General features: G+C 44.7%; 1 protein-coding gene across 1 annotated transcript; it reads left to right on the top strand.

The window, feature by feature from the left end:
* The first annotated feature begins 6,670 nt into the window (after window positions 1-6,670).
* Window positions 6,671-8,155, top strand: LOC144674548 (uncharacterized). Its single transcript, XM_078535848.1, has one exon. It carries the CDS (start codon window positions 6,731-6,733, stop codon window positions 8,153-8,155), a length of 1,425 nt encoding a protein of 474 aa, XP_078391974.1. The 5' UTR covers window positions 6,671-6,730.
* The last annotated feature ends 1,361 nt before the right edge of the window (window positions 8,156-9,516 follow it).

Here is a 9,516-nt window from a genome sequence, read left to right as displayed (position 1 = left end):
CTTCATGACAGCTTTTCTCAGTACTGTTTTTATAGAAAAGTAAAGCCCTCGACTATCCCGCTAAGTGCTCGGTGGTAGGTGATGTGGAAATGTTGTTCCACAACCACAAGATGACGGAACTGCTGCATTAATTCAGCTGTGAAATGAGAACCAATATCACTCTCTATCCTTTTCAGAAAGTCCCATCTGATAAAGATCTGTTCCCACAAGATTTTAGCTGTAGTGGCTGCATCATTTTTTACAGGCAGGGAAAGATTCAATCCACCAGGTAAGCATAACTACAACTACCTGGATATACCGGTCCCTTCCTGTTACTGTGGGTAGTGGGCCTGTATAATCAATCTGCAATGTTTCCCACGGAACGTCATTCAGATGAGACATGTCCGTTCACGAGTCCGGGTTAATTTGGTCACAGGTTCAGGTAGTGATGGACATCCTGGTGCATCCTGTGTTGTCAATAGTAATTATGCAACATATCGAGGATTGGAAAAAGAGAAACATGTCCCAAATTTGATCCATCAACAAAAATAATTCTTTTCTGAGGCATCAAAGTGTGACCCAAGTCAAATTAGAGCCACCCTTGTTGGATGAATGAGTCCTTGCTGAGAAAGGATGAGGGAAAGTCTTTGCTATGGTGTACGGCCTCTTTGGCCACAGTCACATCAGGGTCATGGTCCTGACAAGTTTTTAAATCACGTTTAACTGGAGTCTGTCGTACCAGTGCCAGTGTTCTGGGTGGATCCCATGGAATTCCCTCTGGAGTAACTTTCCTGGTGAGTCAGTCTGCCTGGGTATTACCATCACCCTCTTCACTAACTCTTGCTGCTGATGTACATTCACATTACAAATAGCAAATTGTTCCCGTCACTTACCAGCAATATACCAAATAATTCGGCATTTGGAGTGGTGGGTGAGTGGTTTCCTTTCTGTTGTGGAGAAGTTGTGTTTTTTTTTGCTAGAGAGGAAGGTTTTCCCTGAGGGAGTTACAACCAATGGATAGTTTCTGAATAGTTGGAGTTTCCATCAGTGGCAGTTTGAAGGGCTGTGATCACAATAAGCTCAGATTTCTGGGTTAAATATTATGTTGAGTATTTAATAAGGATATTACAGCTGTCATGAGGGACATAAGATGCAGCAACAGTCTGATACAGTCCTTATTCATAAAGTTGAGATCCATCCACATGAACACCAGTGAAATTGGACAGTGGTGTGGCCCGAATATGTCCAATGGACACGGCCTCTTTCACTGGACAAGTATGTGGGGTTCTTTCAAACTGCAACATCCCAGCTAATTGGCATTTGTGAGGTTACAGCATATTAATATCCTTGATTCGTAACTCCATAATTCATCTACTCTATCACATCAGGGATATTCCCTTCACTTGGCCCTTTGTTAATAATGTCACTGTGGTATGTGGGGTGTGCAGAATTATCGAATTAAACTCGACCAAGTACTCTGTACTTAACTAACCAGTGAACCCTTAAATAAAAGCAATATACTGCGGATAGTGGAGATCTGAAATAAAAATCGGAAGGTGTTGGAAAAACTCAGCAGGTCTAACAGCATCTGTGGAGAGAGAAGCAGATTTAATGTTTCGACTGCAATGTGACTCTTCTTCAGAACTGAAGAGATGGAGAAATAGGATGGGTTTTCTGGCATTGAAAAGTGGGGAGGGTCAGGTACAACAAAAGAGAAGGTCAGGAGGACGGGAGAGATTAAACAAAGATGTGATTGAACAAAAGGCAAAGGGAGTGGTCATGTTTGTAGTATAAAATAAAAAGCACGGTAAGTTTTAAAGTCAGAATACAGGAAAAATGGCTGTCCATTTCAGTTTCGAAGAAGGGGAGTAGACGGCAGAGCGGTAATTGCTAAACTAGTAATCCAGAGACCCAGGGCAATGCGCTGGATAATCCCACCACAGTGCGAATAAAAATCTGGAATTAAAAGTCGAATGATGACTACCCATCTGGTTCACAAATGTCATTTAGTGAAATGGTAACTACATGTGACAGCAATGTGGTTAACTCTAAATGCCCTCTGAGCTAGGGCAACTAGGGATAGGACACCTACATCCCATGATTGAATAAAATAAAGAATCATATTGGAATCAAAACACTAACACTGTTCCTCTCTCCAGAGGAGTTGCCAGACCTGCTGAGTTTTTGTGGCACTTGCGGTTTTATTTCAGCTCAGAACACTGGTCAATCAATATTCCCAGATTCCGGGAGATCCTTTCCCATTCACCTCCTGCATTACTACAGCAGATATGCATCATTTTGACAGTACCAGCCGGGCTGTGGAATTACTTGGATAGATCGTCCAAAAAGGTCAGCACAGGGATGATGGGCTGAATAGTGTCCATCTGTGCTGTATCATTATATCAAAGAGTGAATATTCAGTAACATAAGATAGAGAGAGAAAGAGAGGAACCAGTGACTGTGGGATTGAACCCAGCCAGGGTCAGCACCTGCATGGGAGGAGAGAGAGGGGAACCATTGGAAAAAGCTTTAAAAACTCAGTGTATTCCGAATGGAGCAGAGATTTAAATCACGTTGGGAGATGGAACCTAGCAGCACACAAATTCACAAACATTTACGTGTCTTGTTTTAAAATTAATTTATCCCAATTGGTTAAATGAAAGATTTTCTATTTTTTATTTCGAGTGTCAATGGCGCTGCTGTTACCCAACATTCCGTGCGGATGTGAATGTGCTCTAGTCACCGTACAGGAGCCCAGTGCGCAGGCGCCGTGCTGATCAGTTGGGAGCATGCGCAATGTCACTTTGATCGGAGCCCAGTGAGTGCGGGAGAGGCTTTTGGAAATGGGTGAGGGAGGAATTTAGCCGGGAGGTGAGGGGAGGGAAAGGAGGCTTCATAAACACCCGATGTAGGCCGCAAGCCCAGAATCAGACTGTGCAGGAATGGGAATGGCGTTTGCAGCTCCGGGAAACAGACCCTGGTTAAAAACAAAAAAACGGCGGATGCTGGAAATGCAAAACCAAAACAGAAACACCTGCAAAAACTCAGCAGGTCCGGCAGCATCGGCGGAGAAGAGTAGGTTCTGTTGAAGGGTCATGAGGACTCGAAACGTCAACTTTGTTCTTCTCCGCCGATGCTGCCAGACCTGCTGAGTTTTTCCAGGTGTTTCTATTTCTGTTAACAGACCCTGGTTAACGGCCGCCATCTTCCGAAGGGGCAATTTGCTGCAGGGCGCATGCGCGGTCTTCCCAAGCGCCAGAATAAGAACATCAGGAGACCATTCAGCCCATCGAGCCTGTTCTGCCATTCAATAAGGTCATAGCTGGTCTGCTTGTGGCCGTAACTCTACTCTCCTGTCTGCGCCCCCTCCCTCCCCCCCACCCCCCCACCCCCCCCCCCACCACCCCCAACATAACGCTTGTGTCCCTTGTAGATCAAAAATCTGCTTAACTCAACCTTGAATATATTCAATGACCCAGACTCCACTGCTCTCTGGAGAAATGAATTCCACAGACTCATGACCCTCTGAGATAAGAAATTTCCCCTCCTCTGTGTAAAATGAGAGACACCCTTATTTGTAAACTGTGCCCCCTACCCTTGTTCTAGATTCCCCCATGAGAGGAAACACCCTCTCAGCATCTGTCAAGAGCCCTCAGAATCTAACATGTTTCAATAAGATCACATCTCATTCTTATAAATTCCCATGAGTATAGTCCCAACCTGCTCAACCTTTCCTCATAAGACAACCCCCCTCACTCCAGGAATTGGCCTAGTAAACCTTCTCTGACCTGCTTCCAATGGAAATTGTCACTGCTTAAGTAATCCTAGGCCAGGAGGAGGGAATGTTGTGAATTTCTATCCTGGACAAACAGTGATGAATTTTGGAAACTCCTTTTACAGAGGGTTAGAAGGGGACGATCAACACACAGGAAACTCAAACCAAGATAAACGTTTGTCTCTTCTGAATTTCAAACCTGGACTGACACATATGACTTTTGTAATATCCTTTTACAGGTGCTTTCACTGCTTGTAATATCTTTCCAGCTGCAGGCTCTGGCAGAAGATTTTAAATTTGAAAACAGTGAAATTGTTTCAGAGGTGAGTATTATTGAACATTCATCTACAATTTAGAGCTTTTAGTGCTGTGCTCTGGTTTCCATAGCTTTGGGACTGGTGTGGCTTCTTTACTGTGGATCTGAATCTATGTCCATCCATTGCTCTTTTTCACCTCTGCCTCCCTGTTCACCTCTCTTCCATTGTTTAACTTCCTCTCCCTCGAACAATGGGTGTATTTTAAACATGTTTGGTATTTCCCTGTTATTTCTGCCAGCTGTGTCTAAATGAGGTGTCCCCTGCTGCCCGTCTCCCGTCTTTCCACTGCTGATTTACCAGCTTTACCTTCCCGTGGTCAGGAATTGTTTTTCCTGCACTAGAGATCATTCTCTTCTGCTTCTGAGCTTATATTGACCATAAAATTCTGCTGAATTTTTATTCCCTGTAATTGATTCTGCACATCCTGAAATGTTAACTCTCTTTTTCTACAGTTACTGTCTGACCTGGAGCATTTCCAGCATTTGCTCTTTTTCTTTCAGATTTACAGCACAGTATTTTGTATTTGTTTTATTGCAGCTGTTGCTCACAGAACTGAGTCTAGAAACAGAGATGGACCATTTAACAACTGATTTGTAATGGGCTGCGTGTTGGTTGCAGAAGTTGGTCCCTGGCCTCCGGTGTAGGTCCTTTTTCATTGAATCTGAGGATCATTGAGTGATTGCAATTCAGAAGGTGCCATTTCGCCGTCATGCTCGTGCTGGCTCTCCAGAACAGCAAATCAGCTTGTCCCACTCCCCTGCCCTTTCCTCATAGCCCAGCAATTTATCCAATTCCCTTTTGGAAGCCTTTGTTGCATCAGTTTGAGCTGGAGTGGAGATGGAGGAGAAGCTGCTGGGATTAACCCTGAGGACTTTGGAACCCAGTCGGGCCCAGCAATTTCCAATGTGAAATTGTCAAGGGAGGTAGATTCTAGGGGAGATCAGGTTGCTAAACGGACACTGTCCAGACAATGTAAAAGAATATTGTTTAAAGAACAATTATTTTTGTAGGTGTTTTTAATCTATTTTACATATCCATATTTACATACAAGTTTTTAAAATTTATTCTTGGGATTTGGGTGTCATTAACAAGACCTGCAGCATATATTGGCAATCCCCAGTTACCTGTGGAGAAGATGATGTTTGACCTTCTTGAACAGCTACAGTCCATGTGGTGAAGGTGCTCCCACAATGCTGTTAGTTAAGGAATTACACGATTTTCACCCAGTGATGATGTCGGAACAGTGATATATGTCCAAGTCAATGACACTTAATTTGTTTTTATATAACACCTTAATGTAATAAAACGTTCCAAAGCATTTCTGAGGAATGTTACAAAACAACATTTGACAACAAGCCACATAAGGAAATATTAGGGCAGGTGACCAAAAACTTGGGCAAAGACGTAGCTTTTAAGGAGTATCTTGAAGAGGAAAGTGAGGTAGAGAGGCAGAGAGCTTCAGGGATGAAATTCCACATTCCAATTTAACATCCTGCAGCAAGAGCTGGTCGAAGGAGTTGACAATTTTCGAGTGCAGGCAAGTCAATGAAGCCGGTAGATGGGGGGGATTGGAGGCGGTGGAGTGGGCAGTGAGATGTTATAAAGGTCCACTGGAGGCTTCGACACCCGAGTAAATTGCAGTGGCCCCGCGGTCGCAGCGAACGGTCCTGGGGGCAGCTGCGGGCCGCGGTTCTCAGTAAAATGGCGGAGTCAACTGCCGCCATCTTGAGCGGGGTCAATGTGCAGCAGTACGCATGCGCAGACATCCCTGTCCCTGTCAGCAGGAGGAGAGAATATTGTGCATTTCTATAAAAACAAAAAACTGCGGATGCTGAAAATCCAATACAAAAACAGAAACACCTGGAAAAACTCAGCTGGTCCGGCAGCATCAATGGAGAGAAAGGCGGAGTTAACGTTTCGAGTCCGTATGGCTTCTTCAGAACTCGAGAGTCATATGGACTCGAAACGTTAACTCTGTCTTTCTCTCCACAGTTGCTGTCAGACCTGCTGAGTTTTTTTCCAGCAATTTTTGTTTTTGTTTCAGATTTCCAGCATCCGCAGTATTTTGCTTTTATCTAGGTCTTTAAAATCCTCATTAGGATGGTCAGGTCGATGCGGACAGAATGTTTCCACTTGTTGGTCTGTCCAATGCTGGAGGTCTTGTGTACACAATAGTTACAAATAAATCCAACAGGAAAACTGGAGATATTTCTTTCCTCAGGCAGTAATTAAAATGTGGAACTCGCTACTACAGTAAGTGGCTGAGAAAAATACCTGAGACTCTTTCAAAAAGAAATTAAATGAGAACATGAGAGAAAAGGGATTAGAAAGATCAGCTGAAAGGCTGAGATTAGGTTGGCAGAATGGGAGGAGATTTGTGTGGAGTAGAAACTCCAGTACAGACTAGATAAACCGAATGGCCTGTTTGTGTAATGTACACAGTGTAATTCTTTGTAAACTTATTTTACAGGGTAATAGAAGAGGAGGATCTGCAGACAGGAATATCAAATCAAACCTCACGTCTGACAGAGTCAGCTGGGTCATTGGGATCTGAAGATTTGTACATCTGAAGGGATTTAATCGACCGCCTCAGCTGGAAACTGGTGAGAGGCTGTTCACCTGCTCCTCCTGTGTGAAGGGATTGATACAGCTGGTAAACATGCTGACACGACAGCGAGCTCAAAATAGTGAGAGGCTGTTCACCTGCTCTGCGTGTGGGAAGAAATTCATGTGCTCATCCAACCTGCTGGCACACCAACTCGATCACTTTGATGAGAAGCCTCTTCAATGCTCTCACTCTGGGAAAAGTTTTGAAACCTCTGAGGAACTGGTCCAGCAGCAGCGAGTTCACACTGATGAGAGACCGTTCAGCTGCTCCCACTGCGGGAAGAGGTTCAGGCTGTCCTCCTGCCTCGCGGAGCACCAGCTCCTTCACACACACGAGAGGCCGTTCAGCTGCTCTCTCTGTGGGGAGTCGTTCAGTGAGTCAGGGCATCTCACTCAGCACCAGCGAGTTCACACCAAGGACAGGCCATTCTGCTGCTCCCAGTGTGGGAAGGCATTCACTCAGTTTTCAAGCTACACTAAGCACCAACTGGTTCACTCCGATGAGAGACCTTTTAAATGCTCCGAATGTGAGAAAACCTTTAAAAGAAGCATTGATCTGCTGAGGCACGAGTGCATTCACACTGGGGAGAGGCCGTTCCCCTGCTCTGTGTGTGGAAAAAGATTCATTCATTCTTTCCACCTTCTGACACATAAGCGTGGTCACACTGGGGAGAGACCATTCATCTGCTCCGTGTGTGGGAAGGGTTTCATTCGGTCATCCAGCCTTCTTATGCACCAACGGATTCACACCGGGGAGAGACCATTCACCTGCTCCATATGTGGCAAGGGATTCACTCGTTCAAACCAAGTTCTGATACACAAGCGAGTTCATACTGGAGAGAGACCGTTCACCTGCTCCGTGTGTGGGAAGAGATTCACTCAGTCAGCCAACTTGCGGACACATCAGTGGGTTCACACTGGGGAGAGGCCATTCATCTGCTCCGTATGTGGCAAGAGTTTCTCTCGTTTGTCCTACCTTGAGGTACATGAGCGATTTCACACCGGTGTGAGGCCGTTCACCTGCTCCACGTGTGGGAAGAGATTCGCTCATTCTTCCCATCTGGTGAGACACCAGCGCAGTCACACTGGAAAGAGGCCGTTCACCTGCACAGTGTGTGGGAAGGGATTCACTTGTTCATCTTATCTGGTGAGACATCAGCGCATTCACACTAGGGAGAAGCTGTTCACCTGCTCCTTGTGTGGGAAGGGATTCACTGGTTCAACCCACCTGCTGAGACACCACCGCATTCATATGGGGTTGAGGCCGTTCTCCTGTTCTGTGTGTGAGAAGGGATTCACTAATTCATCCAACCTGCTGAGACACCAACGAATTCACACTGGGGAGAGGCCGTTCACCTGCTCCATGTGTGAGAAGAGATTTACTCGGTCATCCGACCTGCTGAGACATAAGCGAGTTCATATGTTACCAGAAAAGTTGGATTCAGTTGTTGATGCTGAGAATCACATCCAGAACTGAACCTTTTCTCCTTTCTAACTCTAGATTATTTCAGTTTTCATACCTTCAGTTACTCTCATGGACAAGTCCCAGCTCCCCGTACCTCCCAGAGTGTCTCAACTTTTTACGATTTACATCAATGACTGAGATGAGGGGAGTGAAGACATGGTGGCTAAATTTGCAGAGGACACAAAGATAGATAGGAAAGTATGTTGTGAAGAGGGCATGAGGAGGTTGCAGATGGATATAGGTAGGTTGAGTGAGTGGACAAAGATCTGGCAAATGGAGTTTAATGTGGGAAAATGTGAAGTTCACTTTGGCAGGGAGAATGAAAAAGCAGAGTATTACTTAAATGGAGAACGGCTGCATAATTCTGAGGTGCAGAGGGATTTAGGTATTCTAGTACATGAGTCACAAAAAGTTATTAAGCAGGACCAGCAAGTAATTAAGAAGGCTAATGGAATGCAATCCTTTATTATGAGAGGGATTGAACATAAATGTAAGGATTTCACGCTTGAGTTATACAGGACATTGGTGAGATCGCACCTCGAATACTGTATACAGTTTTAGTCTCCTTATTTAAGGAAGGATAGAAATACATTGGAGGCGGTTCAAAGGAGGTTTACTAGATTGATACCTGGAATGAGTGGGTTGTCTTATGAGGAAAGGTTGGACAGACTGGTCTTGTTTCCACTGGAGTTTAGAAGAGTGACGGGTGATTTGATTGAAGTTTACAAGATCCTGAACGGCCTTGACAAGGTGGATGTCGAAAGGATGTTTCCTCTTGTGGGTGAGTCTAGGGGGCACTGTTTTAAAATCAGGGTCGCCCTTTTAGGACAGAAATGAAAATTTTTTCTCTCTCAGAGCATTGTGCAACTTTGGAACTCTGCATCAGAAGGCGGTGGAGGCGGGGTCACTGAATATTTTTAAGGCACAGGTAAATAGATTCTTGTTAGGTAAGGGAATCAAAGGTTATCAGGATTGAAACATAAGATCAGCCATGATCTTATTGAATGGTGGAGCAGGCTCAAGGGGCCGAATGGTCTACTCCAGTTCCTATTTCTTAAGTTATTATGTCTCTCCTAGCCTTGGCATCCAGGGAAGGATAACACACCCAGGATCATTATTGGTAAAATTTTGCTGAACATTTCTGAAAAAAGAGACATGCTGTTGAAGTTTTTCATCCTGCACTCATCAGGACAGATTTGTAAGAATACCAATTGTAAATGGAACAATGATTTATACTACATGAGAGGAGGGGCTGATTGGTTGGCAAGAGGACTCTGATTGGTAGAGGTGTTACCATGGAAAATGCACCAGGCAGTAGTTAACTGCCAAGCTTTTGTTTAAATTCAAACCAGGTAGGTCGACTCTGATTGGTC

This window comes from Cetorhinus maximus, unplaced genomic scaffold (assembly GCF_964194155.1).
Source record: "Cetorhinus maximus unplaced genomic scaffold, sCetMax3.hap1.1 HAP1_SCAFFOLD_696, whole genome shotgun sequence".
NCBI classification, from domain to species: domain Eukaryota; kingdom Metazoa; phylum Chordata; class Chondrichthyes; order Lamniformes; family Cetorhinidae; genus Cetorhinus; species Cetorhinus maximus.
The sequence above is the reverse complement of the archived record's forward strand: the minus strand, read 5'-3'. Positions and strand labels throughout refer to the sequence as shown.